Genomic DNA, 25,501 nt, shown 5'->3' with positions numbered 1-25,501 from the left:
TAATCAGAATTTTTTCTCCATACTTTATTTTTCCATGGAAAAAATTCCATTTCTAAAATTTCTACTTGAAAAACTTAATATGGTAGAGGTGTGTGTTTATTTATTTATTTATTTAAAAACTCACCTGTATAAATAGGTCAAATACCATGCCAAATCAGATCACAGTCTACTTGGGGCATCAGGAAATTTTGTCTGTAAATTTTTTTGGAGAAAAAAAATATTGCAAATGAGGGGAAATTTGAATAGGAAAAAAATCCTATTCAAAATGTTCTGCACAACCCACATCTCTGCTAATAATGTTGAACCTATCTGAATGATGGTTGTATTGGATGTTGTTTATAATCCATAACTATAAGCCACAATTCTAAATATTTATTTTATTTTACATTTTATATCCCGCTCTTCCTCCAAGGAGCCCAGAGCGGTGTACTACATACTTAGGTTTCTCCTCACAACAACAACCCTGTGAAGTAGGTGAGGCTGAGAGAGAAATGACTGGCCCAGAGTCACCCAGCTAGTTTCATGGCTGAATGGGGATTTGAACTCGAATCTCCCTGGTCCTAGTCCGGCACTCTAGCCACTACATCATGCTGGCTCCCAAAAATATGACGTTTTGATGAGCTTTTTACAGATGCCACTCTTGTCATTTTTTAATTGTATGTAGTAGCACTTAGGGCAGGGATTTTTAAACTTGAGTCCCCTGATCTTGTTGGACCACAACTCCCACAACATCGGGAGACCCAAGTTTGAGAGCTAAAGTAAGGAACATCAGTAAAGGAGACTTGGATGAAAGAGCAGTAGGGTAGCTATGCTAATCTGTTCCAGCAAATACAAGAAAAGAGTCTGGCAGTCTTTTGAGAGTATTGTAGCAGAAGCTTTCGTAGACCAGAGTGGCATAGGCAACCTTGGGCTCTCCAAGAGGAAGAACTCCTGATTTAAAATCTGATGATGATACTGACACTCTGCCAAAGCTTATCTGGAGATCCCGCCCTGCCATTTCAAAGCCCAAGGACTTGATAGTGCTGCCTTGTGGGTGTTTTTCAGAAGACTGGTCTCAGACTGGTCTCTATTTAATTCTGCAGAGCTGAAGGGAAAGTGAAACACTGCCGCATCAAGCAAGAAGGCCGCCTTTTTGTCCTGGGAACATCTGCTTACTTTGAGAGCTTAGTAGAACTGGTGAACTACTATGAGAAGCATCCATTGTACCGGAAAATGAAATTGCGTTATCCTGTGACGGAGGCGCTGCTTGATCGCTATAGCACGGCAAGTGATTTATTTATTTTTTTAAAGCAGGCTGGTTTTAAAAAGCTGCACAAAAGTTTCATGTGGAAAGGTGGAGGTTTAGACATTTTTGTGGCGGAGAAATCTGTCAGTGGCTACTAGGCTTGATGGTTATATGCTGCCTCCAGGTTGAGCGTCAGTATGCCTCTGAATACCAGTTGGAGGAGAGAAACCGCAGGAGAAGGGCTCTGCCATCATCTCCTGCTTGTGGGCTTCTTAGAGGCACCTGGTTGGCCACTGTGGGAAACAGGATGTTGGGCTAAATGGGCCTTTTGCCTGACCCAGCAGGGTGGGTCTTCTATTCTTACAAGAGGATTAGACCAGTGATCTTCACTGTTTTCCAAGCAGGGACCACTCAGGCAAAAAATGTTCAGTGTAAGAGCCATCTCCCGCCGTGCTGATCTCCGCACAGTTCTGTGCTCACCTCAGTGCTGGCCCTTTAAGAGAGATGAAGCCTTGTCTTAAGAGCTTTTAGGAGGAAAGCGCTGGGAAAGGCTACGCTTCCCAGTACTCCCTGCACAGCTTCGAAGATGGTGCAGGGGATCAAGAGAGCTTGCTCCCCTTAAAGAGCTGGAAACAGCACAAAACTGCATGGTGAGAATGTTCATCACACAGCCTAATAAATAGGGTGTGCAGAACCGGTTCGAGCTCAAACTGGACCGCCCGCCCGCCCGCTCCCACCAAAGGGGCCGGTACGAGTGAGTTGAACCAGTTCGGCCCGGTTCGACCAATTGGGCATGCTTGTAAAGGGGATTGGCTATTGGTTTCAATGGCTAAGTGGAACCTTCAGAGGCAGTATCCCACTGAATATCCACTGCTGGTGAGCTGCAGCAGGGGAGAGCTATTGAGAATCTTCTGTTCACAGGCTTTCCAGAGACCTCTGGTGGGCCACTGTGGGAAACAGGATGCCGAGCTAGATAAGCCTTCTATACAGTGAATGGGAGATGGCAGTGCTTTTTGAATGGCTTACGACCCCACATGCAAGGGACTCAGACATGAAAAAGCGCTTCCCCATTTTCTTTCTTGTCTTCCTGTGGGAGAAAGGCGAGGCAGAAGTAACTTCAACTCTTTACCAAATTTGCACAGTGAGTTAGGAAGAGGAGGATTATAATTGTTCCTAGGTCTTTTAGAAAATTACTCAAATTGCCAATCACTACAAAAGCTTCAATGTCTAACTGAAAGATTAAAAACGAGCAAGAGAACCCTGCCAAAATACTGCTGAGACTTCTTTTGTTTGTTTTGAAATTGCAAAATGCAAGGGGAGAATGACGATACCATCTTAATTTTGCTAGAGGTAATTATTTGGGCAGTTTTTAAATTTATTTATTTAATCAATCAATCAATTTATTTATTCTATATCGCGCCATCCAAAGATTCTGAGCGGTGCACAACAAGTGAAAAACAAAGGCAAACACCTTTTAAAACAAGCTATTTAAAACAATGTTGGGGGAAAAAGCAAATTTAAAACCAATTAAAATACTTTAAAACAATTTAAAAACCTTGGAAGGCCAGGCCAAACAACTTACTTTACTATTATTATTACTTTACTACTATTACTACTTTAACTTATGAACCACTTTTGCATGACGATTTTTCAGCCTGTGGAACTTAATTTTTTATTTTCATTTTGCAGGAAAAAGATCCTAACTCACTATATGATGTGAAGATGTATGTGGAGCCCACTGAAATAACACCTTCTGTGGTATGATTTCCTCGGTTTTATTTAAACTAAGCCTTGGCCTGAGAGGAAGGAGTCACTGAGAGAACAGAGATCCTGTTATCTTAATTTCCTGTTTAAAACTCGAGAAGGCTGATTGCATGCACAAGTCTGTTGCGGCGGGTGGGAGACAGGCCACTGGAGGAGAAACAAACACACTAAGTCGGGTTCTCAAACTTGGACCTCCCCAGTTTACAGGTCCCAGAATATAGCTCCCAGATTACTTGGAGCCCCCAAACTACAGCTCCCAAGACCATTGTGACTCGGGATGATAGGAACTGTAGTCCAGTAACAGTTGAGGGCCCAAGTTTGAGAACCCCTGGCGTAAGGAATGTTGTCTCCATGTTTCATAGAGCTTTCTAAAATTCAGTCCTCTCATTGACTTGTAACCCTTTCCCCTTTTTCTCTGAAGCCTCAAAGAACTGTGAAGGCCTTGTATGATTACCAAGCAAAAAGAGATGATGAGTTGACCTTTTGCAGAGGTGCCTTAATTCATAATGTCTCGAAAGAAAGTGGAGGCTGGTAAGAAAAGAGGCTCGAGTTTTGCTAGTTGTGTTAAATGTTTGTATCTCAACCATCAATTTCACTATATGGCTTTGAGAAACAGGTGCACATGTGCTCTCACACCTGTGCGTGCATGTACACTCTCTCTCTCTCTCTCTCTCTCTCTCTCTCTCTCGGTTGTGGGGATGCATGAGCAGCAAACTGAAGGGAAGAGATTTGATTTGGATTGTGTTTTGCAAAAATGCTATGACTGGCAAACCTGACTTCAAGCAGCTGAGGGGATGCAAGGAGGGCCTGTGCATTGCTTCTGTCTTCCGAATTCTGAGGGTAATTGCCCACTAAATTGAGGACTCATGTTTTGGTGTGCTCTCCTACATTCCAGAAACTTCAGAACGCAGCGAAGCAGTGCACGGGCTTTCACTGCATCCCTGTAGCCGCTTGAAGTGTGGGTGCGTCAGCATTCAGGATCTCGGCCTGTGTTAACGATGGTTCAGGGAAAGGCTTCTGAAGCAAAACGAAACCTTTTTTGCTTTGCTGTGGGGGCTGCGTGTCCTCCATTGCCGAGGGTGCCAGTCTTCAAGCTTCCCTTCTTGGGTTCTCGGAGTCGGAGTATTGTTCATTTGAGTATCGTGAAAGCATTGATTTCATGATGACATTGGATGCTGCTTGTAAGGAAGTCTCAAGCCTTGGAGAATGCAATCTAGAAATCCAAATGTAAGGGCAAGTGGCTTGGTGCTTATAATTCAGTTGACACTGCTTGTGTTTTGAAAAAACAGCAAACGCCACAACTGAGTTCTCTGTCTTTCAATTTATCAGGTGGAAAGGAGATTATGGAGACAAAGTTCAGTACTATTTTCCATCCAATTATGTTGAAGACATGTCCACTGATAACACAGAAGAACTTGAGAGCCAGGTGGGAAGGCCGAGTTTTAAATTAAAATGAATCATTCATGTTCACAAAATGGGCTCAGACACTCTGATCCAGAATCTACATGCAGATGCGGAAGGTTGCCCTTCTGAATTCTCCCCTTGTGTGTACACCCGTGTTCTGCATTGTGGGCAGAGAGTGGGAACAGTGTTGTCTCTCATTTTTCCCCACCTGTGTGTGGATTGGGTTTTATTCTGGGCAGCAGAACTTAACCCTTCTTGTGCCGGTTTAGCCTCGCGTATACCGAGGTTGGGTGCCAATTACCTGACCGTGGATACGTGAAACCGCGAGTACTGGACCCGCGATTAACGAGGTCCTCCTGTACAACTGGAGTTTTACTTGATCTTTTGTGGTGGTGAATTGCTTCATCTCCTTATTGCCATGCAGTTGATATTTTGTTGTTCGTGTTCACTGATAGGAAAACAGTGTCTCCCATGCTGCGCGCAGTATGTCCGGCACTGCCTGTGCTGCTGCAAGTAGCTAAAACACTGTCGGTGGTGTTACGACACATTTCTGTTCCACAGCAACTTTAAACTGCCGCTCCTGGGCTGTGGAATGCGCTCCCTATAGGCATTCATGGCTTAACAATCTTTATCAGCCTTTAAAAGAGCCCTTAGGACTCTTTCTTGTTTTTTTTAGCCAGGCTTTAGTAACCTGTTTTAAATTGTTTTAAATAATTATTTTAACAGATTGTTCTATTTTGTCTTTATTGCATTTATTGTTGTGAATGGCCTAGAGCCTTGGAGTCAGGTGGCTTATAAATAAAATAAAATAAGTAAAAGATAAAACAATTAAAATTGCACAATCGATGCTGCATCCATTGGGAATAATGGATGTAGCACCGCACAACTGCTCTCTGTCCACTGCCTCTATTCCATGCATAATGTTATAAACCTCTGCTGTATCTCCCCATAATTGCTGCTTTTCCAAACTAAAGAGCCCCAGATGCTGTAGCCTTGCCTCATAAGGAAGGTGCTCCAGACCAGAGAGTCTCAACGTTGGGACCCCAGCTGTTATTGGACTTCAACTCCCATAATCCCCAGCCCTAGTGGCCTTTAGTTGGAGATTATGGGAGTTGAAGTCCAATAACAGTTGGAGACCCAACGTTGAGAATCCCTGCTCCTGACCATTGTTAGTCTTGGTTTCCCTCTTCTGCACCTTTTCCAGTTCTACAATGTCCTCCTTAAGAAACAGTGACCATAGATTTGTATAAGGGCTGTTCTTTTGTCCAGTCAGATAAGAAGTAACTCACAGACATAGATATGAGAATAAACTTGAAAATCATAAAGTGGTCACGTCACCCAGCAGTTTAACTAACTGCAAATACCTTATTTTGGTTGCCCACAAGTAAACTCGGCATTTGTAATTCCTCCATCCCATTGCAAAAATGATGATTTTAAAGCATTTCCCTTGACAGTGTACAGCCAAATCCCATGCATGTTTACTTGAAAGCATGCCCTGCAGAGCTCAGGGAGCTAAATAAATGTGCATAGGATTTCAGACTCAATAAATTTATGGTGCTTAGTTTTGTGCATTCTAGACATCCGAGAAAAGATTGTGCCGCCGAGTTGGTGTCGACTTCTGGTGACCACAGAGCCATATGGTTTTCTTGGTAGAATACAGGAGGGGTTGACCATTGCTTCCTCCCGCACAATATGTGATGATGCCTTTCAGCACCTTCCTATATCGCTGCTGCCCAATATAGGTGTTTCCCATAGTCTGGGAAACATCCCAGCGGGGATTCGAACTGACAGCTTCTTGCTCCTTAGGCAGGTTGCTTCCCCACTGTGCCATTAGGTGGCTAGACATCTGATGAGGGTGTTAAAAGGGTTAAAAAGTGTTCTGATTAAAGTATAAATCCATTTATCTTTGTCATTACAGATCATTGAAGATAATCCTTTAGGGCCTCTTTGCCGGGGTATTTTGGACCTTAACATGTATAACGTCGGTATGTAGCCCTCTGACTTCCTCTGTGAGGTGTTTGTTTTTTTTAAAATTGCCACCTTCCATTAAAAAACACACACAACTTAGTTCTTAATGTGATGAAGACAGAAATAGTGGTGTCATTGTTTCTGTCTGTGTTTTATACAGTTTATTATCAAACTCCTTGGTGTTGCTTTTTCAGTTTCAAGGCTTTCCTGCCTGACCCGTGATAGTCTTCCCCAACGGTCTTTTATTCTAACGTTATGCTCTCCTTAAAAGTCCCTCTTCAAGGATAGTATTTATTTTACATTTTATATCCCGCTCTTCCTCCAAGGAGCCCAGAGCGGTGTACTACATACTTAGGTTCCTCCACAACAACCCTGTGAAGTAGGTTAGGCTGAGAGAGAAGTGACTGGCTCAGAGTCACCCAGCTAGTTTCATGGCTGAATGGGGATTTGAACTCGGGTCTCCCCTAGTCCAGCACTCTAACCACTACACCACGCTGGCTCTCTCTGTGAAGCTGGCTTATACCAAGACAGACCACTGGTCCAGCCAGGTCAGTATTGTCTACACTGACTGGCAGCAGGTCTCTGACGTTTCAACTTGGGCCTTCCCTGCCGCTGAAATCGGACATTTCGTGGGTTATATTTCCATGTTGTTCCAGTGGCAGCACTATGCAAATTAACCTAGAAAGCTTAAATAGCCCTGGGAGGGATAACACCCACCCACCCCAGTTCTGATAGTCCTGCATCTGTTCCAGTGACAGCCTTTTTTCCTTTCTCCCAAAAAGCCTTCTCATTTTCTTCATAATAGCTATCCCTTCAGCTTCCTTTCAAATTATTTTCTTTTACCAGCTTTTCTTCCTTCTCCTGGTTACTACAAAAAAAATAAATTATTTTTTGCTTATTGAACTCTTTTCTGCCTCTCAAAGATGGTTTATTCCAGATGACTTTGCCTCTTTACTGAGTAAAGCTGTTTACTTCTTAGGCTTCCAACTGGGCTTCCCCCAAGAGGACCAATTCAATTCTGAGGGGGCCCTTGTATTTCCTAAAAAATAAGACCAGAGAAAAGAATTTTCCTTTCCCATAACTTTTCAGTGACACAGTGAAACAGGAATGAGCATTGCCTAATATAACCAGGAAGCCTAGTAAAGTGGCCAGTAGGTTTTATAGTTTCTCTGAAGAAAGCCTCCAGCTCCACAAAGTGGCCCCCACTGATGGACCTGTAATGGCCCTTCTTTCACACGCAGTGCTCCCAAAGACACCTGCCTCAGGGTGGGACCTTTCTGGAAAAAAGACGGAGTCCTCCCTCAGAAGGGCTCATGAAGCCTCTTCCCTGGCTGTCCGCTCTTCTACAGCGGACTCCCTCATCCTCAGGGCTTCACTCTTATGGGTCAATGATTGAATTCAAAACCCACCAGAGGACCCCATATGCCTAAAGCAAACATTATTAAAGATCCAGAAGGCGCAGGCCTTCACAGCTGACACCACTATGGACTCCATCTGCTTCATAGGTCCACCGCTTCCACCTTAGCGGCCGGACAAATCCTACGGTTGAAACATTGGCAGGTAGACACCACCTCTTGCTCCATTTTGGTGGCTGCCCCTTACATAGGTTCCAGGCTGTTCGGCAATGAGGCATTAAATGATCAACTCATTGAAACTAAGGATAAGAGAGAAGCCCTTCCTACAATGCTCAGGGACTTCCATAGGCAGAATAAATGGCCCTTTCAGTCAGTTAGTTCCTTCAGGGCCCCCTTCAGACCCGTGGAGAGGGACAACAGAGTGCAACGTCCCTTTTGGAACAGGTTCAGACCCGGTGAATATCCATGCTGCTTATATCAGACCTTATTGGACTATCCATGCTGCTATATTCCAGCAGCATGAATATTCTGCTGCAAAGACGTCAGCCCTTCACAGGCAAAGACGTTAGCCTTTCACGGCAGCAGCCATGCCGCGTATGATTGCAAACCTTCACCTAGACAGCAGTCATGGCCACTCCTGGTGAGAGGTCGCTTAACACACTACTTTTATGCCTGGGAACTCTTCACCAGTGAAGTCCTGGATCTCAAGTTTCTCAACAAATTTGTCAGACACAAAAAAATTTGAGATGGAGACTCTGAGATCAACTGCAGAATCCCTCCACCATCTTGGATCACCTTGCTTCCACAGATCTGACAGAGGCCTATCTCCACATTCCAGTTCATTTAGACATCTGGCCATTCCTCCGCTTCAATCATGCAGGCAGGCACTTACCTTACCTTTCAAAGCCTTACCCTTTGGTCTGTCCTCAGCACCCAGGGTGTTCACCAAGGTCATGGCAGGACTCATAGCACACCTCAGGCTCCAGGGTGTCAGAAACTTTCCCAACTTGATGACCTCCTCCTCAGAGCACCAGATCTACCTTCAGCCCAGTCAGACCTGAGCATTCGCTCCAAATGTTGTCCACCCATGGGTTCCTAGTCGAGCGCTCAAAAAGCCAAATTTCTCCTTCTCAGAGACTACATCATCTGGGAGTAATAATAGACACCACCCTGGACAGGTTACACCTACCCCAGGAATGCATTCAGAAGATCCTGGCTACAATTTCTTTGATTCTCCCAGGCAACAGGGTACCGCTTCTAACTCTAGCTCAACTATTGGGGCTAATGGTGGTGGTACACTGGACAGGTTCCACTTGCACCCACTACAGTGGTTCTTACTGCCTTACCGGAATGCAGTAGCACTAAAGTCCCACATGAGAATCTTAGTGCCCCTCAATCTACATCAGTCCCTGAATTGGTGGACAACTCTGAACCGTCTTTCCCAAGGAAAACCATTTCTAGACCCACCTAGAGTCATCGTAATGACCGATGCCAGCCTCCGGAGAGCCCACTGCCTCCAGGGAAAAGGTCCCCACAGGAAAGGGACCACAGCATCAATTGGTTGGAGCTGAGGGCCATCCGCCTCACATTGATGGCTTTTCAACATCTGTTGAGAGGCAAACATGCCCTTGTGCGCATGGACATCACGGCAGAAGCCCATGTCAGTCGCCAAGGATGAACCAAGTCGCTCTTCCTACACCAAGAAGCAACACTTCTCCAGTGGGCGGGAACCCATCTGGCATCCCTGTGGGCACATCATGTGAGCGGAATTCTAAAAACTGAAGCAGATTGGCTGAGCCTGACAGAAATTCAGCCAGCAGAATGGCGCCTCGGTCATCGAGTATTCAGGCTACTCTCACAGCGCACTTTGGATGCCCACAAGTCGACCTCTTCGTGGCACCCAACAATGCCAAACTTCCAAGGTTCTTCACCCGCTTCCAGTGCGAGGGAGCGGAAGCAGTAGATGCCCTGTCGACACCATAGCCACAGGAGTTGCTGTATGCTTTTCCTCCTGTGCCTCTGACCAGAAGATTCCTTCACAAGGTCCAACTGTACCAGGCGGAGGTCATCCTAATGGCTCCACACTGGCCAAGGAGTTACTGGTTTCATGCCGGTTTCAACAGACCTCCTACAGCAAGGGCCCATTGTTCGCCACAGCCCACCACCACCATTTTTCTCTCTTTTGCTGTTTCTTACAATTGTTCTCTAAGCTGATATTCTCTGTTCTCTCAGCTGTTCAGAACTGGATGGGGTTCTCCTTCCCAGAGCGATTTAAGCTTTCTAAGTTAATTTGCATAGTCCTGCCTCTGGAGCAATGGGGAAGGATAACCCAACAGATGTCCTCCTATATTGCAGCAGCAGCAGGAAAAAACCTTCATGGTAAGTAGCCAATGCTCCCAGCCCTGTTTAGGGGATCCCAAGTTCAATCCTTGGCATCTTCAAATGCAAAACTTTGCAGAAACTTCAGCTCTGCATATGCAGTAAGACGGATAGATAATTGCTGAGGTGCCCATCTCACTGTGGGTATATGCTTTCATTGTTTCCAATTCCCAATAGCAAAACTGCCACAAGGAAAAAATGGCAAGTTGTTCGTCTTTGTCCTGGAACCCAAGAATGCTGATGACCCTTCTGTTGAGTTTGCTACTGAGAAAGTGGAAGAGCTGTTTCAGTGGTATCAGAGCATCAGGGAAATCACATGGAAGACGAGAGATCAGGTACCAGTATGGCTGCTGCTGAAGCCTTGGTCGGCACCTAATGTGACGCAAGAGCGATTTTCATCTAAACCAGGGCAGGGCCATTAGCTCCACCTACTGTTTCCTCCCTTGAAAGCCCAGGTGAAAAGGATTCCTTCTTCCCCATGTCAACAGCCACAGAGGCTTTGGGAGAGCCTGCCCCTTGCTAGGCACCAATGTCCCCTGTGACATAGATTGCCAGATGTGCAATACCATCCCCACAATCCCCAACTGCAGTGGCCTTTGGCTGGGGATTGTGGGAGTTGTAGTCGACAGCATCTGGGAATCCCTGTTACAGGGAATACTGCGGGGCACCTTTGCCCTGTGAGTCACGTGAACATGGTGCAAGAATTAGCTTCAGAAGATTCCCCCTCCAAAAGGGGATAAGCCATGCTTGCTTCCACAACGCCAGCTCTCCGCCCCTGCGGAAGTGGTTGGCACTTTGTTCAGAGGCCCAACCACATGTGCCAAGGATGTGCATGTGCTGTGAATGTGTGTGTCCTTTGCCCCTCCTGGTGCTCTAAGGTACCATTCATTAATTGCAGGGGGGTGGGGTTATGTCCTGCCCGTCAGTGCAATGCTGCTTGAGGCGACTCACAAAAATAATCCAGTTGCCCCGCTGCATGCATTAAGAATATTAGTTTAAATTGTTGTTTGCAGCACATGTTGAATTTAGGAGACGCCTCCTCTCCATGAGATTAGGGGAAGCCACCCTGGATGCCAGGAGTGGAGCCCAGAGACGTGTGCACATCCTTCCTGCATGCAGTTGGTGGGTGAAATGTTATCCAGGCCAGCCGTGAGTTTACAGAATCAAAATTCGAACTTCTGGAGTACTAAAACCTTTTTGTTACCTACAACTGTTGTGAAAAACTGGGCAGTTTTTGTTTCTTTTTCATTGGAATCCAGTGTTTTAAGTATGAAAAAACACCGTTGCGTAATAAGTAAAGCTTGCTTGTTGCCTAATGTTGCGCAATAAGTAAATCTAGCAACGGCTTGTTTTGGGATTTGTGCATTTTAAGCCCAAGGAGTGTGCAGGCGCAAATCTAAAGTCAAACACTGGTGAGTAATTCCACAGTGTTGTGTTTCTTTTGACATATTTCTCAAGGGCAGGTGACTGCTCTGGAATAAAGTGTGTCCTCTGAGGAGCTTTTCTTTTTATTCAAACAGAACGATAAGAAGCGAATATGGGAAAAGAACCAGTTAATTGCTATGGAATTATCTGACTTGGTAATCTACTGCAAACCAACAAGCAAAACCAAGGACAACCTAGGTAATCCCTTTTAATTAATTAGTTAATTAATTTACAGCCCTTGTCACCTAATTTGCTGTGTGTACTCAGTAGGATGTCAGACGCAGATTTTGGAAAGGAAAATAGCCTTTTTCTTTTGTTAATGGGAACTCTATGTCTGATCTGGAAACTGCTGTGGTTTGGTCCTTCCACATATAAGCCTGCTTGCACCCTTCTTTCCACTTGCAGTCTCAGACCATCAGGGAATGGTATCTTGATTACAATGTGTTCCCAAATCTGAAGCACAATGGCATTTCAGATCCGAAACACAGAGAGAGCTGTGGAAATATATGTAGTACTCTGGAAAATGGTTCTGAATTCAAGATGCTCCCAAATTGTAAACGTGGACGAAAATAAAAGGAAATGTTAAAAGAGAGGTGGGAATTTTGGTAACAGCAGCCAGAGGCATGACTACTGCTTGAAAACGACTGACCTGGCAATGTGGAAAGATACTCACATTTGGAAAATTAGATATAAGTAGATAAACATGTGTTGTTGCATAAAGGTGGAAAGAACTGGGTTTGCCCTCACCTCTTGCCTGTGGGCTTCTCAGAGGCATCTGATGGGCCAATCTGTGGGCTTGGGGCCAGATACAGCAGGACTGTTTTCATGTTCTTAAGATGTTGTGGTTTGAAATGGTAGTCAAAGAGATTAGGGCTGGACTTCTTTCCCATTGTTGAGTCAGGGAGCATAAATAGGTTGTTCAGTGTGAACCTTCATCACTGAATGCTTTTAAAGAGCAGTTTATACAATCCCTTCAGTCCGCTTGATTGATTGCTATATTTTGAGCGTGTGCGTGTGCATGCACGCAAGTATTTCTTTCTCTTGAATTTGTATTGGGCTTGTTAACTGGGCAAAGAGGTGCCTTTTTAATGAGGTGATTCTCTTTATTTAGCAGGGAGAGAGTAACTGGCCCTATCCACCCCCAGCACAGCGTCCCTCCAGTGACTGTCGCTGGTGTCTATCTTATGTTTGTGAGCCCTTCGGGGACAGGGATCCATCTTCTTTCTTCTTCTTTTTCTGTGTAAACCACTTTGGAAACTTTTGTTGAAAAGCAGTATATAAATATTTGTTGTTTTGTTTTGTGACCATTGGGACAGAAAAATATTGATTACCAATCATGGCTGGCTTATCTTTCTGAAGATAAGGTTTTCCTGTTCACTTACATGCCCAGTCTTCTCTCTTGCAGAACATCCTGACTTCAAAGAAATCCGTTCCTTTGTGGAGACCAAGGCAGAAGGCATTGTCAAGCAAAAGCCTGTTGATCTACTGAAATACAATCAGAAGGGGCTGACGCGGATATACCCAAAAGGGCAGAGGGTGGACTCCTCCAATTATGACCCATTCCGCTTCTGGTTTTGTGGCTCACAGATGGTGGCTCTTAATTTTCAGACTCCAGGTAAAGATAAGAACATAAGAATAGCCCTCCTGGATCAGGCCCAAGGCCCATCCAGTCCAGCATCCTGTTTCACACAGTGGCCCACCAGATGATGCTGGAAGCTTACAGGCAGGAGTTGAGGGCATGCCTTACCTCCTGCTGTTACTCCCCTGCAACTGGTACTCAGAGGCATCCTGCCTTTGAGGCTGGAGGTGGCCTATAGCCCTCTGACTAGTAGCTGTTGATAGACCTCTCCTCCATGAAGTTTTCCAAACCCCTCTTAAAGCCATCCAGGTTGTTGGCTGTCACCACATCTTGTGGCAGAGAATTCCACAAGTCGATTATGCATTGTGTGAAAAAGTACTTCCATTTGCTGGTCCTAAATTTCCTGGCAATCCGTTTCATGGGATGACCCCTGGTCCTAGTGTTATGTGAGAGGGAGAAGAATTTCTCTCTATCCAATTTCTCCACACCATGCATGATTTTATATCTCTCAGTGGAAGTACTTAGCTCATGGTTTTTTAAACTTGGGTCCCCAATTAGCTGCTACAACTACTTATCAATCATTGCACAAGTCAAGTCTGTAACCCATTTTGCTGAGATTTAGCTGCAGCTAATGCAAAGCTGTCAATTACTCTGGTGGCTTTTGAGTTTGCCAGTTGTTCTGCTGTGCGATTCATGTGACTTTTCCCAATCCTTTCCATTTTTGTTGAAATAGGCCATCTTGCTAACATGGCTTTAAAAAAATTATCTCACCAGATAAATACATGCAGATGAATCATGCGTTGTTTTCACTGAATGGCCGAACTGGTTATGTGCTCCAGCCAGAAAGTATGAGGAGTGAGGCGTATGACCCAGTGCCAAACGAATCCAAGAAGAAACTACAGATGATTTTGACAGTGAGGGTAAATGTTCATTGTTTTTTAAAAGCTCCTTACCATACAGGCAAGGAACTTCTGAAAGCCTTGTCAGACATGTTAAATTGTACCTCTGCAGCTTCTGAGAGAGGTAACAGAAATCTCTTCCATGGGCAGGGGAAGGTTTATCTGCCAAGCCTTAATGCGCATGTGCGCTTGTAGTGTCAGATAGTGCTTATTCTCCATCCTTGCCTCCCTGGAGACAGAAATAACCCAATGTGATTGTTACAAATGCACTACAGTTCCCGTGGCTGGCAAACTGTCACCCCCCCCCCTTGCCAACAATGACTTTCAGCCATTTTTTCAGCCAATTTCTGGGATCATGGGGTCTTTTGGGGGGGGGTTCAGGGGGTTCACAGGGTCATTTCTGGGGGTTGGAGATTTTAAAAACCTTTTTTTGGTTTTCCAACCATGAGGGTTTCCAGGAACGGAACCCAATTTAGAAGAGAAGCCAATTCTAATCTAATTATTTAATCAATAATTTTGATAGAAAACATTGCTTCTTTTCATCCTGACCACCAAATGCTCCTACAGTGAGACCATCTTTAAGGTCTGCTTTTCCATAAGTAAGTCTGGGAACTAGCTGCCAAGGTCAAGTGCTTCTAAGACCCATTGATTTCAGCAGGAAAGCTAAGCAATGTGCTTGCATCTCTGCCATTGAGATGAGTTGTGTCTTGTAAAATAGCGCCTGTTGATGTGTTGGTTAACAGCTACTTGAATTGATGAAACTTGATCAAAAACTAGATGGCTGTTCCAAATAATGATCTGAGATGCTTGCCTGCAAATAGGTCATTGCTGCTCGCCATCTCCCTAAGCCTGGAAGAAATATTGCCTGCCCATTTATAGAGGTGGAAATTTGCGGGGTTGAATACGACAACAATAAGTTCAAGACAACGGTTGTCAGTAAGTATTGCTCAGTTTTTAAATGGAAAAAATGGGTTCTTCGTGTATAAGAGAGATAGTGACTGGGGCACTCTACGTGAACCTAGGTCTCCCTCATCTGAATCCCCACTGAGCTGTGAAGCTTGGCTGGTTCAAACATCACGTGGAACCTCAGTTAGAGCCGAGGTCTGTGCAAGGCCCCTGAATCTCGGGAGCAACCCTCCGCGGCTTCCATCCCCACGCGAGCATCTGCTTCCTATCTAGGTTAAAATAAGCTGAGTTTGTGTCGTCCGACCCCACCAATCTCTGCTTCTTTTAACGTACTTGATTCAAACAATGCAAGATTTGTCACTCACTTCAAACCTTGGGTACAGACCTGAGGTACTTGGTTTGGATGAACCTCATTTTACCTAGACAGGAATTAGTGGTGAGCAGTGATAAGAGTGAGGAGCAGAGAACCACCTTGAGATTATTTCAATGAAAGGTGGTATAACAATGCAACAATAAATAAAAATAAATGTGTTCCCGAGACTCTGTCCAAGGTTCCGCGTGACGTTTGAACCAGCCAACTGGATCAGCCACTCTTTTTCCGCCTAACCTATCCCCACAGGGTTGTTGTGAAGTTAAAAGGGAAGGGGGCCTGTACGTGCACTGCCCTGAGCTCCATGAAAGAAGGGTGGGATCAAAATGAGCAATAACATGAAAATTGACAGAGCAATCAATAGAGTGCATCACAAAGACATGCCATCGAGTCGGTGTTGCCTCTTGGCGACCACAGTCATTTGGTTTTCTTTGGTAGAATACAGGAGGGGTGTGAGCTTCAAGACAGACAAAAGGAGGGACTTCTTTACACCATGTGTAGTTGTTAAAACGCTGGAATTTGCTACTGCAAGATGTGGTGATGGTCACTCGTCTAAACAGTTTTAAAAGAATTAGACACATTCATGGAGAGCAGAGCTGTCAATGGCCACTAGCCTTGGTAACTGTATATTTCCATCAGGACTAGAGGGGACAGATATGATCCTCAAAGCCACTAGGGAGCTCCAAGAGATGGGGCAGTTGCTTTCTTTCCCCTGCTTGCGGGCTTCCCGGATGCACCTGGAACATAGGAAGCTGCCATATACTGAGTCAGACCATTGGTCCATTTAGTTCAGTATTGTCTACACAGACTGGCAGTGGCTTCTCTGAGGTTAGAATAAGCCTCCTTCAGCCCTATCTTGGAGATGCTGCCAGGGAGGGAACTTGGAACCTTCTGCTCTTCCCAGAGCGGCTCCATCCCCTAAGGGGAATATCTTCCTTCCAGTGCTCACACATCAAGTCTCCCATTCATATGCAACCAGGGTGGACCCTGCTTAGCTAAGTCATGCCCACTGCTTGAAGCAGAATGCTGGACTGAATCCCCTGCTAACTGAGCAAAAAGACCCCCTTTTAAAAGTGGTGTTTCTCTTAATTGAGCAGGGGGAGAGCAACTGGTCCTATCCATCCCCAGCACAGCATCCCTCCAATAGCTGTTGCTGGTGTCTATCTTGTTTCTTTTCTAGATTGTGAGCCCTTTGGAGATAGGGAGCCATCTTTATTTACGTATTTTTATTACTCTATATAAACCGCTTTGAGAACTCTTGTTGAATAGCGGTATATAAATATTCGTTGTTGTCATTGTTGACTCAATGGATCTTTGGCCTGATCCAGAAAAAATGGAAGCATTTGCTTTATCATATTCATTGCATTACAGATGACAATGGCCTTAACCCAGTCTGGGTGTCATCTCAGGAGCAAGTGAAGTTTGAAATCTATGACCCCAGCCTAGCATTTCTGCGCTTCGTTGTGTATGAGGAGGATATATTCAGTGACCCCAACTTCTTAGCACATGGCACTTTCCCACTTAAAGGAATCAAATCAGGTAAATATCAAATGGAACAGTGATGCATTGAACGACGACGAGAGAAAGGGAGAGAGAGAATGATAATTTGCACATAACCTTTTCACTCAGGGCCCTGGTAGCATGTCTGGTTTTGCACTCCACTGTACATCTTAATTGGAACTGAGATGAATGACTGCAGAATCAAATGCAACACTCTTCGAATTTCACTTTTTACTTGTTAATGTGTGCAAGTGCTTTCTTGGCCCTTCCATGACTAAACCTTTAAGTGACACCTTGCTAAGGTCTAACCACCTCGATCAGCCAGACCTCGGAACCAAGTACAACCTTGTCTCTTCTTGCTTGCAAGCTTTTGACACAACCTTGCGAAGATTTTCCCTGGCAGACCCTTGTAGCGCCTCGGGGTTTGTCATACATAACACTTCCCACCTAACTTGGAGATCATCACCGCATGTTTAGGCAGCAAATGAGTACATTCCTTTAGTCCAGAACTCACCACAATCTGCTGTTCTTGCTCAAAACATTTCTCCCAGCAAGATCTTTATTTTGTTTCTTCTTCTTTTCCAAATCTATATCCTGCCATTCTGAAACATGGGTTTGCATGGGGCGGGGGTTTAAATATAGCAAAGGACATTGTTTTGCACTAGGCCATGAATCAGCAATAAAACAATGGCCACAGAAATTCTGTATGATAGCCAGTTCTCCCACAGGAAAGGAAAATAGTCTTGTTGATCGGGAGCCGATTTGCAAGAGGAGGCAGAACATGCTAGTTAAATGGCTGCAGTTTCTGTTCTGCGTGTTCTTCCTCCTGAGGGTAGAGGGAGGAAGGGTGATCAGTTCCGCTGCATTTGGCTTATCCCTGTGATTTCAGTAAGAGCTGAGAAAGGAGTTAATTTGGTCACTGTCTCCACGATACTCTCAGTTTAGAATGAATTCTGAAACCTGTCTCTGCTCAAGATTGTCTGGCTAGCTGAGATGCTACTTTGCTTTTTGAACTGTTGCCGAAATGCATATTCCTTGTGGCAGCTTCTAATTTTTTCCAGCTCTGGTGCATGCGATTTCCCATGATGCCTTGCCTTTCCTGCTCTGCCTGCTGCTTCCTAGTAAATCTCCAAACTCTGTTCTACTTTCAAGACTAGAACAGGTGAGCTACAGGCTATTGCGTCGTACGTGTGATGCTGAGACAGCCTCGAAGCTATAGGTAACCTTTCTAATCCTGCCCTTTTAGGCTTTCGGTCAGTTCCTCTCAAAAATGGGTATAGCGAGGATATAGAGCTGGCTTCGCTCTTGGTCTACTGTGAGATGCAGCAAGTTCCGGTAAGTATAGCCCTTAATGCGGCTTTTTGTTAGAATGAAAACTTGGATTTTGGCCGATTGGCATTTCTCTTGGCTGAGGTTCTTGCTTGAAGGATCTTTGATGCCAACTGCAAAACATTTGGAAAGGCGATATATAAATCAGATAAATAAATAAATATGTACTATGCATGTACTATGTTAAACACCAAGGATTATTTAGGACTGATGATTTATCTCTTGCTATATATGCTGCCTGTTCTTCTCCTTGATGGCTGTTCCTCTTACTTGATGTTCAGGCATCTTTCTCTCACTCTCTCCTGCCGATATGGACCGACAGTCAGATCCTTTTAAAGGTCCATTTATTTCGGTGGGAGAGACTTCAGCATGCACTTGGTTCTCCTATTTAAATGAAGCAGAGCTTGCAGCAAACGGGAGGCTATATTAAACATGACAATATACCAGCGATGAAATACACATTGCACTGCTCCAAACTTCCAAATGATCTCTTTAATGCGTATAAGATGTTAAAAATAATACTGGTGTATTATACTGAAACGTTTGCTCGGTTTGTTTCAGCTTACCTGTTTTGTGTAAAAATCTGTAAGTTATTTTTCATATCTTTTATGCATTAGAGAGATATTAAACATGTAATAATTTCTCCTGGTGTGTGTGTGTATACACACACACACACACACCCTTATCAGGATTTGGGGGCATGGGTGGAACAGGCTTAAATTTCTGCCCATGTACTTTTCTTATTGAAAATCCCCCTCATCCCTCTCCCAAGCTACTTTGGAGGGAGGGATTAATGCCAGGAAAATGGCATGGGGGGGGGGGCAAAGGGGTAACCCTCCTTTCGCTCACATTGCAGACTCATGTTTAACGTTGTGTCTAGTTTGACCCTTAGAAGGGCTTCACTTTGCTCCACCATGCCTAGCCTTTTAAAAATATAAACAATTTGATTATGGCTATTGTTCTGCTGGTGTCTAAGACAGTCTTCTTGCTTTTTCCCCATGGAGGAAGGCGAAGAAGAGCTCTATTCATCCTTTCGGCAGCTACGGAGGCGCCAAGCAGAGCTGAACAATCAGCTGTACGACACCCGCCGTAACTTGAGGAACCCCAGCCGAGACGCGTTACTGAGAGAGTTCAATGTGAACGAGGGTCAGCTGCAAGTTTACCAAGAGACCTGCAACAGAAAGTATGTTGCTCATGACGCCTCCTCGAAGATTCTGAATCCTTTCGGCAGGAACCGAAAGAGAACTAGAGAACCACCAATAAGGGGAACAAATATTCAGCCCCTTTTCTCTCTTTTTCTTGGTCTGGCTTTTTGGTTTGCCAAAAATATGCTGGACTTAACCAAATTATAGAATTTTAGAGTTAGAAGGGACCTTGGAGATCTTCTACTCCAACCTGCGTTCAGTGCACCATTCCTCAGCCCTCATGCAAATACATAAATTTAAAAAATATTTGATACCTCTCAATTCTAAGGAAAGAAAGAAAAAATGTAGATCATGTGGAAATGCTGTGTTACCTGAAGGGCTGTTGCACAGAAGACAACACGGCTTTGTTCTCTGCTGCCCTCGAGGACAGCACTAGATCTAGTTGACTTGTGCTCCAGGAGAAACTTCTTAACAGTAAATAAGTGCAGTCTGACAGTGAACCCAGTTCGGTCGGGGCGTTGGTAGGCGCCTCCTTGCTGGAGGTCTTTAAGCAGAGGCTGCACAGCTGCTCGTTTGGGATGCTCTCGCTTTAGAGCAGGGAAGGGAGTAGACTAGATGGCTTACGAGCCCCTTTTCAACTCCAGTTCTTATAGCCACCGATTCTGATATCTGTGGTGGTCAGAGGGCATTGGTGTTTCCTCATTGCCCAGCTGACTGTACTATTCCCTTTTGCGCTCTTTCAGACTGAGGGAGAAAAAAGTCAGCAACAGCAAATTCTACTCCTAGAGAACCCAGTTCCTTTGGTGTAGTGCATATAAAGGCACAAGGTAAGAAACTTCAGTTTTATCCCAGACACTGGCTGACATGTTCTGGCCTGCCTGTGTGGGCATCTAACACAATGGGGTTGCGGAACACTGCTGGTCTGCTACTACTTAAAATTATGTGATCTTTTCCCCGTTTCCACTGCACTACAGCCATTCTTTCAAATGTGTGCAGTGATTGCACAGTTGTAAGAAGTACTAGATAGCCACCTAAAGGCGCAGCGGGGAAGTAACTTGCCCAGGGAGCAAGAGGCTGCCAGTTCAAATTCCCACTGGTGTGTTTCCCAAGCTATGGGAAACACCTATATCAGGCAGCAGTGATATAGGAAGATGCTAAAAGGCATCATCTCATACTGCACGGGAGATGGCCACTCCTACCAAAGAAAACCACGTGGCTTTGTGGCCACCAGGAGCTGACACTAACTTAGCATGGCACAGTTTTACTTTTAAGCAGTAGTGGATAACCCATGGGCAGCTCAGATCCGCCCATGTTGCCCTGTGCAACACGTCAGCCCCTCTGTTTAGAGTGGAGTCTCATCTTGAAATTTCAGAGAAAGTAAAGTATAATTGTCTCTAACGGGGTGTGTGTGGGTGTAAATTTATCCTATTAAATTTCCTTGTTTTTTTATTGTTTGCTATGGTCATTTGCCTAATTAATAACATCCTATTCTATTCCATTCCTGTTTTGCATGCCAAAATATTCTGTCCAAACCAAAGGCACACTAACAGCTAGCCAGGTGTTTCTAACCTGAGGTCCTCCAGATGTTGCTGAACTACAACTCCCACCATCCCCAGCTACAATTTATTGTGTCTGGGGATGATGGGGGTTGGCATTCAGCAACATAGGGACGATTTTGTATAGCTTACATTTGCTGATGTAGAATGTCTTCTGTAATACTAATATTAATTAAAAAATTGGTTAGATGTGCTATAGTAACAGGAGTCAAGTAATCTCTCTATAGCTGACCCCTATCCAAACAGCACTTAAGTCCTTTGAAGTATTATTGAAATTTTTCTTATTTTGCTGAACTGTCTTTTACTGCTTTTGCTAGGTGGACCTGAACTACGCCTCCAACGGTTGTCAGGGAGCAGACACTGCAGCAATTTCTCTCTGGATAAAACGGTCTTTGAAATTGCGTCCTGAGTGTTGTTAAAGCACCTGATGTATTATGGACTTTGCAGGGCTATTTCTGAATAGCTTGAATGTAGAATTTTGAAGGAAGACGTTTTCTTGTCTGTTCTAGAAACTTAAGTTGCAAAATCCTTGTTTGACGTACAGGGCTGAAATATTTATTTTTAAGTGTGTGTATGTGTCCGAATGAGTGAATGGATGAAGGCTGACTGGCACTGGATTTACACAGATTTGTATAATTTTGAGACAGATTAAAAAGTGCCTAAGAACTATGAAAATTGACTTTATTTCAGTTTTAAACTAAGTGTTCAGGAGACCCTCAATTATCACAGGTCCTCCAGTCTCAGTTCAGCTACAAATAACTTGGTTCCATTATCACGGGGTGAATTCCAGCCATCCATGTTTCTTGTGCGCACGTTTCACACTTCCGTGGCATATCTGGTTTCAAGGTGTTTCTGCACGTCCATGCTGGGACTCTTTCCCCTGGAACTTGGATGATTTTTTGGCGGGAGTTGGGGGGTTTTGAGGGGCCATTACTAGAGGAACTGAAATGGCTAGGAGACGGTGCTGTATACCTCTTCTTTCTGCCCCTCCCGCATTTGGTTTAGCATTTCTCCATGTGCAGGCAGAGCTTGTTATTCACGGGGTTAGGTTCTGCGCTTGAAACCGCAAATAATGAAGCCTTATGTAAGCAGGAATTTGGGGGTTAGGTTCTGGAGTCAAAATGGCCTGAAAAATCTACATAACGATAACAGCAGTGGGGAAAACAGGGAAAAAAAGGATAGCACACCACAGTGTGCTTTGGCCAGCTTGGCTACTATGCTTCCCCACTCTCTACTGCACTGTATTGTACTTTATGCATTCCTGGGGGAGCTGGGGGGAAGCTAATGTGAGATCCAAGTATCCTCACCCTCCTGGTGTCATCCAGCACATAGCAGGATGAACCCCAGGCCCTCATCGGTTATCAAGTTGGCATCACAGCCTGAGAGGCCGTTCATGTCAGTACCCAAGGGCTAGTTCCATCACCCTGCAAAGTTCAAGTTCAGCACTTAATAGAGGCATCATAGCATCAGAGACAGTTCAAGTTCCCACTTTGTAGAATGTGTACATTGGTAGTCAAAATACTGGGCTTGGCCAACTGTTGAACGATATATACCCAAAAGTGCAACATGCATTAACAATACAGACCGCTCTTAATCGGAACCAGAAACATTTGATTAGCAAAAACAGGCACACACCTTTCTGTAGCATCTCTTGTAGCATATTAGCTGACACGCCACCCTTTTACGTTTATGCTGGTAAAGGTACATGGAGAAAAACAATGCTAGATGGATTAAGTTGATTTAGCACACATGACACTGCTTTAAATGTATGCAACATTTTATTGGAGGGGAAAAGCTGTACAGCAAATACAATGTAATGTGCTTGATCAAAATGAAAACTTCCTATTATAAAAAAAAGTAACTTTCCTACTGTGAAGACTCCTCCAGCTGTAACCAGTGTGTTCTCCAACAAATAAGGATGTGCACGGAACTGGTTCAAAAGACTGGTTCAAAGGGGTGGGGGATAACTTTAAGGACTGGGGAGGCTGCTCTCCCCCCTCCCTGCATGCGTTTCCCCTGCCAGCACGGCAGCATACTTCCTTGGCTCCCCAGAAGTGGCCATTGCACATGCGCGCGCACAGCAGCCACTTCTAGTCCATGACGCAGCAGGGTGGCAAAGGACTGTTTTTGAGAACAGCACCAGGGGTAGGGGAGAATACCCTCCCCAGTCGTTAAAAGTTATCCCCCACCCCACCTTCGAACCGGCAGTTGCTGGTTCTGTACACATCCCTACCACCAAGGTCTATCTCGCCCATTCTCGAAGTACGAGACCTACACATTTATGTCACGCTCACCTGCAGATATTTGTAACAGGGCAGGGTACATTAACTTAGCCTCCATCTCCTCCCTCCTGGTTTGAAATCCATTTTAGGAAACTTCTCTGAAAGCACTTAGCAGGTGAGTGGAGTTCATCAGAGGGCAGCATTGGACAGGAAGCAGAGCCATGATTAAATTGTGTATTCCTAGCAGGAGTTTTGGCCTCAGATTCTCCCCTGGGAGGAGAAAAGTAGCAGCTTTTATTTGTTGTTTAAAGGCAAACTATTGAGTTCAAATTTGCTGTCAAGCCAGGATCTGATCCCTGTCCAAATCTGCCCCTCGTCAGCGTGCCACAATAAAAAATAAGAGATGGCCTGCAGGCAGCAGACTACAATCATTAGTCTAGACCAGGGATTCTCAACTTTGGGTCCCCAGATGTTATTGGACTTCAACTCCCATAATCCCTGACCAAAGGCCACTGGGGCTGGGAATTATGGGAGTTGAAGTCCAATAACATCTGGGGACCCAACGTTGAGAATCCCTGGTCTAGATTGTTGGCTTCCTCACTGCCAAGGTTTCTAACAAATAAATAGAAAAATAAATAAGGGTGTCTGCATGTGTCTGTTTTGGATCAGAGACCCGCCCAGCTCTTGTACATCATTTGCAGCAATCTACATACATAATATAATTTAAAATTTTTATTTCAAAGTGTAAATTCTTATTCAATACTGAAATTATAGGTCTTGAGAAGAGTTTACAAAAACGGTATCTTTTTAAAGTGGGGATGGTTTATCCTCTTAGGAAATGTAGTAGAAATATCAGCAGACACTTGCTGCTCTATAAAAGTAGTTCTAGCCCCCCCCCCTCCACCTTATAATATAAAAGACTTTGTTTAAAATCCTGTTAACTGACTTCAGTCCTAATATTATACAGGTACTAAAAATACTGCACTTTGCTTTCTAAAAAATAAAAAAGGTTCAATATTAAAACGGCACACGCAGCTGCTAAAGTTTGAAAGCAGACAGAGCTACATCACGTATTTCATGATTGGAACCTAGCAGAATGGTCTGATACCATCACACTCTGAGAGCGAGATATGTCTGTTGCAACGGAAGAAGTTCTGGGGGACCTACATTTACGTCTACGGTGCAAAGGTTGAAATGTGGATAGGAAGAGATGTTGTAAAAGTGGAGGAAGACGAAGAGGAGCCACGATGTCGTCTCCTTTTGGAACTGGAATGTCCTTTTATCACGAAGAGGCCAAGCAGTGGGAAAGGATCAAGAGTAGATGGTGATGACTTCTCGGCCACCACCCCTAACAAGCAGCACCCGCTCCAAGCCCTCCGTCAGGACCTCAAGAAACTCCATATCTGGATTAGTGTACGTCAAAGATAAACCTCAGCAAAGCAAGAGGAACAGCCTTTAAAGTCCTTGATGGCTAGTTACTAAACTAAAAGACAACCTTCTCACACATTTAAAGCACTTAGAAATCTCTCCAGGAAATGAGACACAGCGCTGCATCCATTTGATTAAGTGCCGTCAAGTCGGTGTCGACTCTGATAGATTCTCTCCAGGATGATCTGTCTTCACCTTGGCCTTTTAAAGGTCAAGTTAGGCTGGTATCCATTAGGCCTGTAATATTTCCAGTATGACTATCGGCCTGATAATCCCTGCATCAGGACTATAGGTATTAATTCTGAAAACAATGAGAGCGCGCCCCCCCCCAGTCAGAAATCCAACACCCTCTTATCAGTGTGGAACTAGTCCTAATGCTGATATGCTTACAGGACCACCCTCCCCCCAAATCTTTCCCCACCCCCTCCCCATCTCCTTTCCTTATCTTGGACTCTGTGGGGGTGGAGGACAGCTGGTAGGACCTTGGCTTCCATGGAATCCTAGATCAAGACATAAGCCACATTCCTTTCCTGCCGCTCGTTTTAAACTGATGATTTTTTGCTCTTTAAGGTAGGTGTCGAGTAGCTCAAAAGGCAAGCAAGCACTGAAAGTCAGAGCAGTGCATTTCTTGTGGTAGCAAGCATGACTTGTCCCCTTAGCTAAGCAGGGTCCACCCTGGTTGCATTTGAATGGGAGACCACATGTGAGCACTGCAAGATAGTCCCCTTAGGGGACGGGAATGCTCTGGGAAGAGCATCTAGGTTCCAAGTCCCCTCCCTGGCGGCATCTCCAAGATAGGGCTGAGAGAGACTCCTGCCTGCAACTTTGGAGACGCCGCTGCCAGTCTGGGTGGACAATACTGAGCTAGATGGACTAATGGTCTGACTCAGTATATGGCAGCTTCCTAGGTTCCAAAAAAAGTTGTGAGCGTGCACACACGCACATGCACACCTTAGAGGGAACACTGCTGCTAAATGTGATTAGCAATTGCTTTAGCTGAAACCTTGCACAGTTTGGGTAATAGGTTGACACTCTTGGAACCCCTGT

At 44.7% G+C, this 25,501-nt stretch overlaps 2 protein-coding genes across 7 annotated transcripts in view; one reads left to right on the top strand and one right to left on the bottom strand.

Moving 5' to 3' along the window:
• The window catches only part of PLCG2 (phospholipase C gamma 2), an 86,079-nt gene extending 64,609 nt beyond the window's left edge, over nucleotides 1-21,470 (top strand). The window contains exons 20-34 of one of the 3 annotated variants that reach the window (XM_053270948.1): nucleotides 1,083-1,263; nucleotides 2,915-2,983; nucleotides 3,411-3,520; nucleotides 4,319-4,415; nucleotides 6,312-6,378; nucleotides 10,273-10,430; nucleotides 11,616-11,718; nucleotides 12,926-13,135; nucleotides 13,874-14,019; nucleotides 14,820-14,934; nucleotides 16,646-16,813; nucleotides 18,021-18,109; nucleotides 19,108-19,286; nucleotides 19,992-20,075; nucleotides 21,122-21,470. In XM_053270948.1, coding sequence (XP_053126923.1) covers nucleotides 1,083-1,263; nucleotides 2,915-2,983; nucleotides 3,411-3,520; nucleotides 4,319-4,415; nucleotides 6,312-6,378; nucleotides 10,273-10,430; nucleotides 11,616-11,718; nucleotides 12,926-13,135; nucleotides 13,874-14,019; nucleotides 14,820-14,934; nucleotides 16,646-16,813; nucleotides 18,021-18,109; nucleotides 19,108-19,286; nucleotides 19,992-20,034 — 1,735 coding nt within the window. In that variant the 3' untranslated portion in view covers nucleotides 20,035-20,075; nucleotides 21,122-21,470. Of the gene's footprint in view, nucleotides 1-1,082; nucleotides 1,264-2,914; nucleotides 2,984-3,410; nucleotides 3,521-4,318; nucleotides 4,416-6,311; nucleotides 6,379-10,272; nucleotides 10,431-11,615; nucleotides 11,719-12,925; nucleotides 13,136-13,873; nucleotides 14,020-14,819; nucleotides 14,935-16,645; nucleotides 16,814-17,818; nucleotides 17,937-18,020; nucleotides 18,110-19,107; nucleotides 19,287-19,991; nucleotides 20,076-21,121 lie in introns of those variants that run through there. The other 2 variants (XR_008311246.1, XM_053270949.1) reach the window with 2 other exon arrangements.
• A 1,093-nt stretch (nucleotides 21,471-22,563) lies between these two features.
• The window catches only part of SLC12A4 (solute carrier family 12 member 4), a 78,685-nt gene continuing 75,747 nt past the window's right edge, over nucleotides 22,564-25,501 (bottom strand). For all 4 annotated transcript variants that reach the window (XM_053270950.1, XM_053270951.1, XM_053270953.1 and 1 more), the window contains exon 24: nucleotides 22,564-24,429. In XM_053270950.1, the coding sequence (XP_053126925.1) occupies nucleotides 24,338-24,429 (92 nt within the window). In that variant the 3' untranslated portion in view covers nucleotides 22,564-24,337. The remainder of the gene's footprint in view (nucleotides 24,430-25,501) is intronic.

Source organism: Hemicordylus capensis, chromosome 9 (assembly GCF_027244095.1).
Source record: "Hemicordylus capensis ecotype Gifberg chromosome 9, rHemCap1.1.pri, whole genome shotgun sequence".
In the NCBI taxonomy this organism is placed as follows: domain Eukaryota; kingdom Metazoa; phylum Chordata; class Lepidosauria; order Squamata; family Cordylidae; genus Hemicordylus; species Hemicordylus capensis.
Note: the sequence above shows the minus strand (reverse complement) of the source record. Positions and strands in the feature narration are given on the sequence as shown.